The 16,653-nt window shown below is 39.0% G+C and overlaps 1 protein-coding gene across 3 annotated transcripts; it reads left to right on the plus strand.

Annotated features, from left to right (window-relative positions):
* The first annotated feature begins 1,446 nt into the window (after positions 1-1,446).
* On the plus strand, positions 1,447-5,223 carry LOC122659894 (serine carboxypeptidase-like 26). 3 transcript variants are annotated; one of them, XM_043855050.1, is made up of 11 exons: positions 1,447-1,554; positions 1,585-1,876; positions 2,031-2,138; positions 2,320-2,415; positions 2,523-2,615; positions 2,688-2,776; positions 2,861-3,139; positions 3,224-3,357; positions 3,682-3,777; positions 4,179-4,284; positions 5,063-5,223. In XM_043855050.1, the coding sequence occupies exons 1-11, from the start codon at positions 1,540-1,542 to the stop codon at positions 5,207-5,209; spliced, it is 1,455 nt and encodes a 484-aa protein (XP_043710985.1). In that variant the 5' UTR covers positions 1,447-1,539; the 3' UTR covers positions 5,210-5,223. The 3 variants fall into 3 exon arrangements, with proteins under 3 accessions (XP_043710985.1, XP_043710986.1, XP_043710987.1); XM_043855051.1 differs by having other exon boundaries at positions 4,197-4,284; XM_043855052.1 differs by lacking the exon at positions 4,179-4,284.
* The last annotated feature ends 11,430 nt before the right edge of the window (positions 5,224-16,653 follow it).

Here is a 16,653-nt window from a genome sequence, read left to right on the forward strand (position 1 = left end):
TGACTTCCTACCAAAAACACTAGGGATTGAAAGGGAGTTCAAAATATGAACTAGAACAGCTAAGGATTGAGAGAGGGCAGAGTTGCAGGAAAGATGGTGGAGGCGGGGTTGCAGGGAAACTTACTTAGTAAAGTCGCGTATAATACATGTATTATACACATCCCTGTATTTTTAAATGTATAATACTCCCGTCCCCATATTTTTATTAAAAAAAACACGTTTTTTAATCGATCGAATATTATACTCGTATATTACGCGTATTATACGTTTTTTTTAAAAAAAAATTTACCCACAAGATTAGAATTTAGGGAAACGATTTCACTTTCCCTTTCGTCCCTTTCGATTTGTGTTGAACATCCAACTGTAGCAGGCAACAATAGCCACCCTCCATCTCCAATCATCCTTGCCATCTCCATTCAACAAAGCGGCACTTAAGTCTTGTACTCTCCTCTTGTTTCTCTGGTCTTTGAACTTTGATGGTGGTAGTGAAGCAAATGAATCTGGTGTGATATTGGCGAGAACGGGTCAATCTCTATTCTATTTTATTCTTGTTTTTCTGTCTCTTGTAGCTAATGTGTACAGTGGAGATCCATATCTGGAACTCTCCCTCTTGTCTTGTGTTGGTTAATTAGTGGAAACTCATCCCCCTTCACAAGAACACATCTGGTTAAAAATATATGGTTATCTCATTGTAAATAGAAAGAAATGTAATGTTGGAAGAATGATTTAATGATAAGGTAATCAACTTGCTCATCTCATTTTTAGACAATCTACATTCATTTCTTGTAGATTATTGATATTTTGGTATGTTAAATGATAATATTAGAGATGTTATATAGCATATTATATTATTGTGTTTATTTTAGTTCATAAAATCATGATATTATTTTGTTTATTAGGTGGTGAATGCATGTTATATAATAAATATATGTCCGTTTTTTTTAAAGTATTATTGCCGTCTATGCCGTATTACACCTGTATTAAACTTATACCATATTATTATTGTATGTGTTTTATGAAGTTAGATTTTTAAAAAATATTATTACCATCTAATCCGTTTAATTATCGTACGTATCCGTTTCCGTTCAATTGTCGTTCCGAACTTACTAACTAAGGAGGGAAAGGGTTGAGGAGGGCGAATTGAGGAAGATGATGCAGGGAAAGTGTTAAGGTAAAATGGTCTTTTACATTTCACAACTAATTTTGACTAACATCGTCAACCACAAGAGAGGGGGTTATAATTAGCGCATAGAACAAGGGGGGACAAATGAGTGAGGGAATCTTGACTTTGGACATGAGAAAGTGAAGAATGTGATTCTCCAGAGGTGAATTGGTGAACCCCTCTGGAAGTCTGGAGACTCTGGACTGTGGGATATTTGGAAATGTCACCTTTTCAGATTCCCATCTCACATGGCATTGATGAGTGATGAGACATGAGAGTAAACGACAAAAAAATAGTAATAGCAGAGCAGAGTGAGTGGAGTGAGGAATTGCAGAAGGAAACCGTACCTCATCTTAAGAATACAAACTTGGAAGAAAATGGCTTCACGCACACCACGGCCGCCCTGCTCACCGTGCTTGAATGCCTCTGCGGCATCGCCTCTCTTCCTTCTACTTTCAGTGTTTGGGTTTATTATTGGATTTGGGTCATTCTTTGTTACAGGCATTAATGCTTCAGCGCAAACCTACACCAACCCATTACCTGAAACCCAGCAATCTGATAGGATAACTTTTCTCCCAGGTCAGCCCTCAAACCCACCGATCTCACACTTCTCCGGCTACATCACTGTCCATCCAGGTAGGGCTCTGTTCTACTGGTTTTTTGAAGCTCAATCTCAACCAACCAAGAAGCCTCTCCTTCTCTGGCTTAATGGAGGTAGGCCTAAGCAATCAATCAATCACCAACCCCCATTTGTTCTTTTCTTCTTCTTCTTCTTCTTTCTTTTTAATTCATTAATTAACCCATTCCTGTTTCCTTCCCCTATTTAATACCCTTTCCTCTGTTTTTCCATTTTTTTTTTATAAAATAGGTCCTGGTTGTTCATCAATTGGATATGGTGCTGCTGTTGAATTGGGCCCTCTTCGTGTTAAAAGAAGTGGAGTTGGACTTAAGTTCAATAAATATGCTTGGAATAAAGGTGTCGTACTTCCTTCTTATCATAATTATGACTCTTTCATTTTGTCCTTGCAGAAGTACAAACTATCACATTAGGGTTTTTTGTTTTTCTCTTCCAAATTTATATAATGGGGATTTATCAGTCCAGAATCTTCAGATTGAAATTGAATGGAATTGTTTCTTTTCTTCTTTTGATGCTTCAGAAGCAAATTTGTTATTCGTGGAATCTCCTGTGGGAGTTGGGTTCTCATATACCAACACTAGTTCTGATCTCACCAAATTAGATGACAGTTTTGTGGGTAATTAAAATGAAGAACAAACGAAGCTTTAATTTCTTCTTGCTTTTACATATATTTTTTTTGATGGGTTCACTAATTTATACTCTTACCATTTTAATTACATGAAGCCGAGGATGCCTACCATTTCTTGGTCAATTGGCTGAACAGATTTCCACAATTTAAAGCTCATGATTTCTATATATCAGGAGAGAGTTATGCAGGTGAAGAAACTATCTTCAATTTCTTCTTGTATATATTCTTAAACCATTAATCTCTCTTGATCATTTCTGCAGGTCACTATGTGCCTCAACTAGCCGAGCTTGTGTATGACCGAAACAAGGATCAGAAGAACTATCCATTCATTCACCTGAAAGGTTTCATAGTAAGCTGCTCATAGACCCACACAAGAACACAGATGAGTAAAGTTTGTAATTAAAGGTTTAAATTGATGAATGAATTGTTGCAGGTAGGAAATCCTGAAACAGATGATTTCTATGATTCCAAAGGTTTATTAGAGTATGCATGGAGTCATGCGGTTATATCAGACCAAGTCTACCAGAAAGCAAAACGAGTATGTGATTTCAAGCTCCTCAACTGGACAGACCAATGCAACAATGCCATGAACTTTGTTTTCCAACCTTACACAGAGATTGATATCTACAATATCTATGCACCTATTTGCCTCCTCAACACCACTTCATCTTCTTCAACTAGTCACTATGATGTTCTTGCTTCTCGCTTTAAGGTAATCAATCTTCTTCCAATGTCAATAACTTAGAATCCACACCAATTCATTTATTATCATGAGAACTGGGAAATGATTGTGCAGGTGAAAGGGAAGAGAAAGAGAATTCTTGGAGGCTATGATCCTTGTTACTCTACATACGCAGAAGAGTATTTCAATAGAATGGATGTTCGATTGTCCCTCCATGTACATACCACCGAGAAATGGAGGGTCTGCAAGTAAGTAGTTTCAGGATGGAATCGATAAGAACCCTAAAATCGTTAATGGCGTCCAGTCCAAAAGTCCGATAGGAGAAGCCCTTTTAAGGTTATAAGCCAAATTGTCGTACAATACCCGACTGATGTGGGACTAAACTCCCCTCCAATTCCTGGCCATGGAGTGCATTCACTGTGCATCACGATCCAATCCCAAAAACCTTAGAATTGATCATTTTGGAATGTTCAACATCAGGATTGATCACGATCAGTTTTTATGGCTATACATGCTGGAATCCTTTTCTTCATCTCATGTTTTACTGATTTAATGTATTGTTTTTTTTGCAGTGATTCCATTTTGAATTCATACGACTTTACGGTTTTCTCAATCCTACCCATCTATCGCAAACTAATCAAAGCTGGTCTAAAGATATGGGTTTACAGGTTTTCCTCTATCCTCATCTTTATTGGTGCACTTCCATACGCTGCTTGATTAGAGTACCCTCTCCCTGCTTTCCGGATGGCCGGGGCTCCTCTGTAGAGCGACATGGTGTGTAGCGCACCATCCAACGGCCATGCATGCTCGGGCATGCAGCCCAACAACACCCATTGGGCTACGTGCCTGAGCATGCATGGCCGTCGGATGGTGCGCTACACACCATGTCGTACTACAAAGGACCTTAATCCCTGCTTTCCTTAGACTCTGGTACAACTTTATTTCTCCCTCAAAGAGAGCTTTATGTATGGGATTTTCTTATTGACTCCTGTCTTTCTTTGTTAAATGGTGGTGATCAAACACTGATAGTATTTGTAAATTTGGGATTTATGTGGTTGGAGGTGAGCAGCGGGGACATGGATGGTAGGGTACCAGTTTTGGGGACCCAATACTGCATCAAAGCTTTGGGTCTGCCCATGAAAGCACCTTGGCACTCTTGGTTCCACCACCAGCAGGTTTGTACATACACTAGAGCCTCTGTCTTATAATGTTGGCTTAACTAGAACCAAATAGGTTATAAGGTTTGAGTCATGGATTCAAAACATATGATTTGAAACACAGTGGGGATCGGTCAAATCGGTTTGAAAATACCTTAAAACGGCTCTCAGAACTGAAAATTCGGCGATTCTAAGGTTTTGAACCAAGAATCGACACTATGGAATTGGATAAATCAGGACTGATCTCAACTGATTCTTATTTTTGAAACGGTGGATTGACTTTTTTGAGATAAACCGTACTTGACTCATTATTTGAAGGGACATAGAACTACCTCATCGTCAACCCTTGTGAAAAAAAAATTCTCATCCATGTTAATGCGTCTGTGTGCACTTTCATTGGCCCCCGCATTGGTGCGGGACCACATGACCAGGCAACGATCTCTTCCTTTTATCTTAATTAAGATCACCTAAAAAGAAAGATCGATCACACGTGCTATGCATACCCCAATGCATTTTAACTGAGTTTATTAATATAGGGAAAAAGATTGGAATGCTACCATTGTACATAATACATATTCCTTTATATTCTTCTCACATAATGGACAGTAAGGTCTACACAAGCACTCTCTTTCTCTCTCTCTTATTTTGATCATATGGATTTCGTGTGGACCTTATATAGATAAGACCATTTTCCAACCCTCAATTGGTGCAACGTGCAGATTCCCTGTTACACCGCCCCTTAGGAAAACCTCCCCTTTTTATTTATTTATTTATTTTTATTTTTATTTTTGGACAGGTTGGAGGGAGGGTTGTTGAATACGAAGGACTAACATTTGTGACAGTAAGAGGAGCAGGTCACTTGGTTCCCCTCAATAAACCAAGTGAAGCCTTGAAGCTCATCAACTCTTTTTTGTCTGGTGGAAATCTCCCAACAACACACTAGAAGACTAGAAGTAATAAAACCAAGTAAGAGGGTTCCCTACGCTGCCTGAGTGCAGATTCAGGAGAATGAGGGGTCCAAATCCTTCTTCATTGATTAGCTTAATTTTTTGGACGAGACACTTCGAAATGGTATCTAGAACTGTTTTAATAAGGGTTTTCCTCCCCATCACTATGACAAGTGAAGTATAACACTTCACTATATGACACATGGCATTATATGGGGGATTTTATTCCCCTCCAATTTCTAAAGCCGTGCAGTGCGGTAGTGCTAGGTGGAGATGTCGACATTTGGCAACTCGGACATCCAACGGTTTAAGCTCAACATAAGTCAATGAGTTCGGACCGTTGGATGTCCAATCTGTCATGTGTCGACTTCTCTACCTAGCACTGCCACACCGCACAACTTTAGGGAATTGGAGAGGATTATTTTCCTTACATGGGTTAGTCCTATTTCAGCTTAAAATGAGTAGTGAAAGTAATTAAAATATAAAAAAAAAATGCCATTTTTTGTTTTATATTCATCTTCAGTTGATGTCATTTTGATAATTTTAGTAAAACTTTGAATCAAAGTTTGAGCAACTTTCCTTGTTCACTTTAGATTAAAATTTGGCTATTGAAATATATGTGGGGTCCTCTATCATATGGACAAACCCATATATTGCACAATAGCAAATTATGAAGCGTTATACTTCACTAGCCATAGTGACACCTAGAAATACGTAAGATTATTGTGAGGGAGAGGTAATATCATATCAACTAACTCTTAAGACTTTGAACAACTTCATATCCCAGTTACCCAATTTGTGATATACCTTCTCTCAAGTCTCAACTTGAGTTGTAACCTTTAGGTGGTCATCCAATCCTAGTAGCCAGCCTAGTCCAATGACCATGGTTTTAGGAATCGGCATTCGTATAGGCCGATTTGCATCAATATCGATTGTGTCTTGATACCATATCATATTTTGACAATTTTACATTCTGTTTGTACCATGCTGCGATCCAGTATAAGCCAAGTACTGGTATCGATGTCGGCTAGTATCGATACGACTGATACTGAACCAATACCTATAACTATGATTGAGTCTATTAATTAATTAATTAATGGGAGAAAGAACGTTGCCTAGTCGAGTGGAGTGCGCAACCCCTGAGCCCAGACATAAGGTTGCATGAAATGATCATTGTACCCCTATGAAAAGACGAACTTGAGGGGGTGATGGTCATTTTCCATAACCCTTTGTCTTAGATCAAGGGCCGTGCATCGCCAGCAACCAGGTGGCGATCTCTTTCCCTTGATTTATTATTACATCTTAATTTAAAACCCTTACATTAAAGATGTCAATTAATTCGTAATTTATTATTTACTTTTGAATCAAGTACCGATTTTGTATGAAGGAAGTTTGGTGTAGCAACAAGACAATACTGGAGATAATACATTACCTACAACTTCTGTTAGATGTTGGCCTATCCTCTAGTTCCTTCTTAAAGCCAATACGTTTGTTAATAATAATACAGTTCTGTTTCAAACTATTCCAGGCGTGTCTCTTTTGAATCTCTTTACTACTGTGATCAATTATGTTGTAAGAATTAGGAGTGCTCTCAAACAACATTGTACAAACTTTTTTTTTTCTAGTTCAATATATTTTCCCTTTCCCATAAAAAAAAAATACTGATTTTGTATTTTATATTCTATTTGTTTTCTTCGTACTTAAAAAACCATCTCTTTAGTAAATAATTTATCCCTACCCTTTATTATTTTCATTTGAAATAATAGATTAAAGGGTTGATCCGTTTGTAACCAAGCCGGTTACAACAGATTTTTATGGTCTCTCTTTTTGCCCTTGGCTATATTACTTAGATCCTCTTTTAAGGATGTTATTGTGTAATTTTATTTCTCTTCTCCCCACGCCTTCCCCTTCTCGCTTCTCCTTCTCTAGCTTTGGCGCCAGCATTCCTTCGGCTCTCAAGCCCCTCACCTACCGCATTTCCCCACCTTCCGCATGTAACCCCTGCCCCCATCCTTGCAACAAATACCCACTCCTGACCCCGCCTTGCTCGGCACATATGGATCCGTTTGGTCGCTTGAATCAATGCATGGAAGAGAAGAGGTATTTTCATGATCCCATTTAAATCACATCTACATCTGTTAGATACTAGATCGATACGTCAAAAGCTCCGAAGCTAATGGAACGTGTTAAATCAAACTTTTTAACCTATCTCATACTAGGCTAGCCTAATCTAGCGTTCATACATTAGAGTGAACCCCATTAGGCACATAACAGACCACCAGTTTCTGCAGCTGTCGTCCTCAACGGCTCTCACTCTAGGCAGCTTTCACTTTGGCGGTAGGTAGCCCTTTCCAAACGGCTCTACTCTGCTCCAAGGTTTTTTCCTGGCGACAGGTAGCCCTTTCTTGACGGTTCTCACTCTACTCTAGGTAGCCCTTTTTGTGACTCGAATCCGTGACGTGGTGCCTTGCTCTGATACCAAATGTTAGGTACTTGACCGATACGCCAAAAACTTCGAAGCTGATGGAACAGGTTAAATCAAGCCCTTTAACCTCTCCCATACTAGGTTGATCCAATCTGGTGCCGATACATTAGAGTGGGCCCATTAGGTACTTAACAACATCTCATCGAGCAAGCAAAACTATTCTCTGTTACGGTAAATGCTTGTAAACAATTCTCTTACAAGGGAGATAATTTCACGAGATTGGGTGCTGCACCAGCCTAACAATCGATTATCGGGGACAATCCCTGTTGACATATCGAATATTGCCCAAAATCAAACTTCAACATTAGAGTCAAATCAGCATGGATGTCGAGTCCCCACCAATTCTGGTGAGTGCATTGACAGTGAAGTGAAGTGATGGATACCAATGAACTACCCACCTTTCAACTTTGGCAAGATTGGCAAAAGAATTTGGGATTCTTTACTACAAAGGATATGCAATCTTCCAAAATATGTGCTAATGATTCAAGGGTCATAACACAATATCACTGGTTACGTCCAGCTCACCAGAAACTAGATCTCAGGAAGCTAGCTACTCCTAGAAATCCGCAAGTTGCACAATTTTATTCTCCTTCATATTGGAATCAATAATTTGTCTGGAGTGCTCCCACTTAAGTTTTCTGATGAAATCCCTTTAGAACTTGGCAAGGCAAAGTGTTTGCAGAACCTGTATTTGTCCCATAACAATTTCTCTGGCAAGTTCCATGCTACCTTCAACAATTTGGCACCCCTGGTGGGAAAGCCCTCTTGCACCCCCACTGCTAGAACCCTTGACCTCTACAACTCTGCGATAGTTGCACAATTACATTTGTCCGCTCCAACTCTTAGAAGAACGGCTTTGTTGACATGCCACCCTCACCCCCACCCCCACCCCCACCCCCACCCCCACCTCCGTCCGCCACTCCACACCTGCCTTCCCCTCCCATCCCCCGTCCCTATTACTCTGCAATTCCACTCCACTCCCTGCCCCACCCCACCTGTTTCCCGTTAACGAACTCTCTCTCTCTCACATTGTGAAATTACATCACTAGCCTTTTATTATATTGCCATATCATTTTTTGAGGGGCAAAAAATATTGATTACAAAATCTGTTTGAGAATAGACAAAGGGTAAAAAGTAGCATTCGACTCCTCTCCTACAACCTGCCCCTCCTACGACCCTCCTTCCAGACACAAACAGGGGCGAAATGATCACCCTACCCCCTATCCGAACACCCTGCCTGGGTGGGATCCACCACTATTTGTGTCTAGTAGGAGGGAGGGAGGTGGGGCAGGTCGTAGGAGAGGAGATCCCAAAAAGTAAGGTTACAACTTCTTAATTCAATTAGGGGTGATAAACTGATAACAAGATGCACCATTTAAAAAAAATTAATTTTTTTTAATTTAAAAAATAATAATTTAATTTTATATAAATTTATGCTTAATCATCAAATATTAATATTTAATTAATAACACATGAGTTGGTCTCAATTTTTTTTAATTTAAAAAATAATAATCTAATTTTATATAAATTTATACTTAATCATCAAATATTAATATTTAATTAATAAGACATGAGTTGGTCTCACAATGTCTTTTTTTTTTTGTCTATTTTTCAAATCTAAATATTTAAGATCCATACCATCGTCTGTTTTCGTTCTTTTGCCAAATACAAAATATTTGATGATACTCTTGACCATCCCGTTTTAGTCGACCCGAACTTGGATCCTCTCAATTTTCAACGCACATCCAACAAATGGGCTGACACGATCCACATTGGGATGTGTGCTGGCATATGGATCGGGCCAGCCCATCTATTGGATGTGTGCTGGACACTATCCCGTACTAAAGAGGAGTCATGTCCTCAAACTAGTAATTATGCCAGATTGAAGCCAACCCTTTGACACCCCTCTCTACTACCTTCCTCATCCAATATATACTATATATAATTCACACAATGTGATAACTAATATCATTCATATGTTTGACAATTGTTGGCTAGGTGTTAGCAGTTCGAATTGGAATGAAGACAGAGTTTATGAATTCCATATCAGGTTCTCGTGCGTTACAATTCACTATGCGGGTTGGTTCTCGTGCGTTACAATCCACAATGGAATTGTAACGCACGAGAACCAATCCATTGTAACACACGAGAACCAGATATGGAATTCATAAACTCTGCCTTCATTCCAATTCTAACTGCTAGTGCCTAGCCAACAATTGTCCGAGAACCTAATATGGACTTCATAAACTCTGCCTTCATTCCAATTCTAACCGCTAGCGCCTAGCCAACAATTGTCAAACATATGAATGATATTAGTTGTCGCATTGTGTGGAGTATACATATCTTTCTTGGATTCCATCTATGCACCTTGCAGCATACGAGAATGGTTCTTGTACGAGAACTTGATCTCAACTCAAGTTTACGGCATGAGAATGGATATTGATCAGTTTTGTAAGCGATACGATACTGATACATATCGGTATATATTGGTTCAATATCGGTTAAATTGGCCAAAGATTTATAAAGAACACCTTTTTTATAGATATCAGCAACACATATCGGTATGTATGGATATTTGATCATATCGACTAATCCGATATCCATATCAATACCGGTAGTACCGATACCATCTTTTCCCCTTCTACTCCCGCCAAGAAAAATTATATAAAAATAGGCAAAAAGGTTTTACAAAGTATACCGAGCGTCAGAAGCTCAGAGGCTCAGAGCTGATCGATCAGAACATCCCTCTCTCTCTCTCTTAAAGTCTGCTGTGGGGAGTGTTGAGAGTTTGTAAAATTGATATCAGCGATGAAGGAAAGGGTCTCGACTTCGGAGAGTAGAGAAGCGCTAATGGTGCAGGCCTATTTCAGAGAAGGGGCGGAGGTAGAAGTTAGCAGCAACGAAGAGGGTTTCAAGGACGCGTGGTTCGTAGCCATTGTCATCTACTCGCCGCTGAAATCGTCGTCGAAGAGGAAGAAACGGCTACTTGTGGAGTACCTGAGCCTGTTGGAGGATGAAGGAGGTTTTAAACCACTTAAGGAGTACGTTGATGCCTCCAATGTTAGGCCTCGCCCTCCTGTGCGTACCGATCACTGTTTCCAACTCAACGATGTGGTTGATGCTTACCACAACGATGGATGGTGGACAGGAGTCATTATCAAGCTTCTTGAAGACTCTAGATTTTCGGTCTTTTTCCAAAACACCAACGAAGAGATTGAGTTTGAAAAATCGGATTTACGTGTCCACCTGGAATGGATCGATGAAGAATGGGTTCGGCCTGAAAACCAGGTAGTAAAGCTATTTCTCAGCTGGACCTTGAAGTTTTTCTTCCTTCCCCCCTCCCCACTTGGGACAACTCTTAACTTTGGTTGAATCGATCTCAAGTTATTCGAGAGTTAGACAGTCTTTGTGTTTTTTTATTTCCCGCATTGTCTCTTTCCCTGATGTTCTTCTGTTGGCGATAAACTGATGAAGATGCCTGAGCTTTTCTCTTTGTATTTGATTGCAAAAGAACATCTCTAAAATATAGCGTTTGTGCCATTATTCGTTACTGTTTCATCTAAGCACTTTATTTCGTCCAGTTCTGTTTTGAAAAAACAAAAGAAAATTTGTTCCGGGCTTCTTTTAGTTTCCGGTGTTTCTTCATTTCTGGCTTGTTGTGTGGTTTGGTTGTTCGATGTAATTTTGTGGTTGTCTGAGCTTCATCTCATCATCCTGCCAACAGAGTCCACAGTCACATATGGCCACTAGTCAAATGATGAAGATCAGGCACTGTTCCGTGAGATGGGAAGCCATATTTATAGTCTGAAGTAGGATCTTTGGTCACACATCTGAAATCAAATTATCTTATCAATTTAACAATGTTAATTTTAATTTGTGGGTTGTCCTATGTTGCATCCCCAGACTGCAGGACAGAAGCTAACCATCCTTATGGGCTTCGCTTCTGCATGAATAGAGATGATAATAAATTTCTTGTCATGTGAGTGGATTTCCTCTCTCACATGTATCAGATATCCATCTGGTTGCACAAAGAAGCTAGTCTTTTCCTATTATATCTTCAAGGGGTAATGAATAGATACAAGTTTGTCAAGGTTTAAAATTTCTGTTCTTTCTTAGAATAAAGAAAAAGAGTTCAAATTTTCTGTAGAAAAAGTCCTAGATGTGTTTTGAACATTTTGCCTCTTGTTTTCTTTCTTTTTAAGCAAGAATCTGTTTTGGGGTTCTGATGTCATGTGGAAACACAGTACCAATTTTAATCCATAGAAAAAACAACTATGGAGTGTAATTATTGAGGAAAGCAATTATCATAAATTGAAGTATGTATTTTAATTTTGTGATGGAATGGATGAGAATGGGAAATCATTTATTTATTTGTTTTCAGACATGTATATAGTTTGGCATGTTTATAAATCAGAAAAAAATTTAAGATTCATGATGAAATCCAATTCTACAATTTAAAAGTCATTTTTGATTTCCAGAAAATTGATTATTTTAAAACCTTAAGGAAAACAAGTTTTCAGAAAATTGTCCACCAGATGACCTTGTTTCAACCACTTCGAGGGATGCTGTGGTGAAACAGCTCTCATCAGGTACATAACCTTTTCAATCAGCCATTTGAGTGTTGCCTTTTCCATTGAGCTCCCGATTATTGGAGTTTTCCCAAGCATTATTGAGATATCAAAATCTCAGTTAAAAAATAAAATTCCTACAAAGGTGAGTTTTATTTTGGTACGGGAAGAAGAGCTATAGACCTTAAACTTGCCATTTGGACATGGGATGACGAGAACTTCGAGAGCCCTTTTGGATTGTCAACTCTCATTCCACACTTCATATTCCCTGGTTTTTGTTATTCTTTTGCTAATGGCAAACCTGCTTAAAGCTCCTTTGATCTATTAATGATTCCAGCTTGATTTCTGAAATCTTCTCAGGGGATGATGAATTTCAAATTGAGTGCCGGAACACATGTGGAAGTGAGCATTAATGATGAAAATTTCCATGGAGTTTGGTTCCCTGCAATTGTACTTCAGCGAATCAATGAAGACTCTTTCCTAGTGGAGTACCAGAGACCAGGGTCAGGCCTCCTAAAACAAACAGTTGATTACCTACATATCCGACCATCCTCTCCTCGTACTTCGATGGACAAAAGCTTTCAGTTATTGGAAAAGGTGGATGCATTCTTTGATTTTGGCTGGTGGACGGGGGTGGTTGTTAAAGTTCTTGCTGAGATGAGGTACAGTGTGTCCTTCAGGTGCAGGAAAGAACATAAGGAATTTGATCATTTAGAATTACGACCTCACATGGATTGGAATGAAGGCAAATGGGTTCAAGCTTCCTCGGTATGACCATATATTTGTTATATTTTCATATACCTCTGTACATGTGTGGTTTATATCCTTATCTTTGCAGTGGTTTATTTTGACCTTTTCTTTGGTTTGCCTTATTATTTTATCTGTTTCTCCAAAGGATTGTAGGATTTGTGAAGTTTTGTTAAGCATCGGTTTTTGCGCCTTCAGTTTTGCTTGTTGCTTAATTTTAGTGTTACCTAAGAAGAATGTTGGGTGGAATGGAATGAAGTTGCTGTTCTTTGCCTGTCACAGTCCTGGCAAAAAAATTGATTTTTATTTTATAATCACATCCTTCTATCATTTGTCAACCCCACCCCCAAACCAAAGAATAAATGGTAAATGATAGTTGTGAGGTAAAGTGCACCAATGATCCCACCTCCTTTTTGGCTGTAAGAATAAAAATATGGTGAATAGTTTGGGGGAAAATATGTTTCAGATGGAAGGGATTATCAGTGCAGGGCAGTTTGTTGAGTCATATATCTTTTGTGTTCAAAGCCTGACCCCATTTCATCATTAGAATGGCATTTTGATTTTTGGTCTTGAAACTTGAGTTGAAGTGCTTGATAGCATATAAAGGTCTGAAACATGGGTTATGAATGATTAACTGATGGAAATTTTGAACATAGGTTGGCAACACTGCCCAAACTTCTGAGATGTCTGATCAACTCAAAAGTCCAGATGTGGCAAGTGATGAAGTAACACCTTCTTCTGTCATCGAAACAAGCAAGAAGACGACAATTCAGTCAATGCCTGATAAAGAGAAGTCACCTTATAATGCAGTGACCTCGAGCAAGAAGAAGGTCAAGCATTCAACCCATATGTGGGATTCTGAACTATCAAGGCATAACAAGAAGTTAAAGAAAGGAGAAACTGCAGAGTCTCCTTTTTCTCTGAAAGCACATTCTGTGGATGCTGAAAAATCAAGTAGGGCAAAGACAACACCCGTTGCTACCCAAACCATGGAAAGTAAAGGAACTAGCCATCCAACAAAAATCGTGTTTAGCCATCAAACTTCTGTGAAGATTGGAAGCCCTGACAAAGAGAAGCGACCAGCAAGTCCAACTTCAGCTGAAACCGTCCTGAACCCTTCGTTAGGATATAGTGATGGCAAGACTATGCCTACAAATTTGAACCAAGAGGAACAAGTAGAGATGGTGCCAGATCCATTGGCACAAGAGGTAACTATTCATTATATGGAGTGTAATGGATCTGCGAGTCACTTGTCAGTTGGAGAGTCCTACTCCCACCCTCGACCAGACAGCCATAGTGTCAATTTTCTTCACAATTTCATACAATTGGAAAAAGCAATTGTTGACTGTGGTTATTTCCAAGTGCACTGGCAACGAAAGCTGCTTGCCAAGCGATCCCGAAGAGGACCACGACAGAGGAAATATCCTGTGTTTGGCGCTGTAACTTGCTTTTCTCTAATTTGATCTTGCTTCTAGACCCAAATTTCTAACGTTCCTGCTCATGCTGTTTGTATTTACTGGTCCAGGAGATTCATCCACAAAAAGTTGAAGGTGGAGGGAACGAAACGGTGAGAGTTCCGAGAAAAAGGGGAAGACCACCAAAGAAAAGGGTCGGAGGGACAAATGTGTCCATTAAAGGTGCATTGTAGCATAATTGATTGTTTGTTACTCTTTTTTTTTTTTTTTTTTTTTTTTTTTTGTGGCTGCCCCTACCCTTTTGCTGACAATGAAAAACACATAATATTTGTAGATAAGGAGCCCAATGCATCTGGTGGAGTGGGTCATATTGTAAAAGATGACTATGCAGCTAAAGACATTGAAATGCCTATAACTGCAGAATTAGAGGTTTCAGAAATGAAGGGCTCACAGGCTAATGATTGTTGTCTAGATCATAATGAGGAACATCTTAAGTTAATAAGTGATGAAAGGGAACTCCTTATGGATCCTGTTAGGGGCCAGAAAGTTGTGCATGATGTAATGGAAGGCCCATCGATAAAGAAAGGAGGAGATGAAGACACAATTTTGAAATCAAAACCCATTGCTTTAGGTGTTTTAACTCCAACTCAAGGTAGTTTATGGCCTTCTAGCTATTAGTTACTGATGCATGAGAGACTCTCTGTAATACTCATATCCTCATAAGGAAGACTTGGTGCTAGTCTTCGTTTTAAAAGATTTGTTTGTTGTTTCCAAGCATGATAGCTCACCCTTCCATGAGAACCATCACTCTTTAATTTTGTTCTAAGTTGAAATTTTTTGTAGGTCAATATCAGGCATCTGGAGAAGAAAATTTTGATGAAGTTACCGAAGCACAAATTGTTTCCAAAGAAGCTGACATTTCAATTAACATCCTCGAAGAGCAACTCTTGTGGATTGAACAGCTATACACTCCAACTAATAGCTCAGGTAAGCTACTTCGGTTTTGAAGTGATGATAAAAAGGAATGGCTTGTTTGACCATCCATGCATTTATGTAGGAACCTTGCCAGATAACCAACCTGTATCTCACCAACACAAAGGAGCTCTCACTTGGACTACTGACCAATGTAACGAGTCTAGAGGAGATTGGCCAGGTGGGGCTGTAATGTTCTCTCCTACAATTGTTCCTATATGCGATGTTGTGTTTGTGGAGAATCAAAGCTGGCCTTTTGTGAAGAGTTCACCAATTTGGGAAATGATTGAGTCCCTGAAAATATTCCACCTGCTGCCACAAAAGCCACATTTCAATCCCCTTGGTGAATCTAATGAGGAATTACGGGAGGGATTGGCTATTGGTTACATGGTTGCCTTTGCCAGCTTGGTACACAAAACAAGCAAACTACAACTCGACAATCCTAGGAGTGCATTTGAAAAGATATTGCTTGCTCTTGCTGATTTGGACACCCACGGTTTCAATATTCAGCCAGTAAGAGAGTGGGTAAATAAATTGCTTAAAATTAAAGATAAGCAAGAGAAGCTTTTGAACAAGTCAAAGGTAATCGAAAGTGATATAAACAACTGGAAGGATGAGAAAAAGATGATTAACCAAGGAATTGATGATATTTGTGAAAATATCAGTAAGATAGAAAAAAGTCTCTGCATATTAAGGAAGGAAAGAGAATTGAATCTGGCAAAGAAGGAGACGATTGAGTCCAATATCACTACATTGCAAATGCAGGTGGATAGAATCAATAGAGATATTCAGGATGCAAATGTTGATTTTGACAGCATAGTCAGAGCTCCTTCTTGGTGAGTAACTTATCATAGCAGGTTTTTTTGCATCATTCCAAAGATTCTGTAAATACCAAGTACAGGTGTGCAGTCATGAATTATCTATGTTTTGTAGGCATGTTTATATTAAAGTTTGGTGAAAACTTAGTCATTAATGTAAAAGGAGAACTGATGTACAATTTTTTGGGCAGGTTACTGTAATGTCTGGTATACATGTAAGTTGGTTGGTTCTAGAACTAATGTCAATGTTCTGATGTAATGATCTTTGAGTTGGTTATTTTGATTTAATTTCAGCCCTATGCATACTATTTTATCTTTCTATAAGATGGTGTTTGGTTTTAAATTGTTATTGACCATTTGTAGTGATGTGAGTGGGTAAGCACCAGTTAGCTGATGTAGTGATGTAAAACATTTGAAAATTCTGGGTTTCAGAGA

This window comes from Telopea speciosissima, chromosome 4 (assembly GCF_018873765.1).
Source record: "Telopea speciosissima isolate NSW1024214 ecotype Mountain lineage chromosome 4, Tspe_v1, whole genome shotgun sequence".
NCBI classification, from domain to species: domain Eukaryota; kingdom Viridiplantae; phylum Streptophyta; class Magnoliopsida; order Proteales; family Proteaceae; genus Telopea; species Telopea speciosissima.

What these genes read in the sequence shown, in the direction of transcription:
- LOC122659894 (XM_043855050.1), top strand. An exon ending in TAAATATGCTTGGAATAAAG is followed by an intron (nt 2,139 to 2,319) that starts GTGTCGTACTTC and finishes TTGATGCTTCAG; the next exon opens with AAGCAAATTTGTTATTCGTG. An exon ending in ATCAGGAGAGAGTTATGCAG is followed by an intron (nt 2,616 to 2,687) that starts GTGAAGAAACTA and finishes TCATTTCTGCAG; the next exon opens with GTCACTATGTGCCTCAACTA.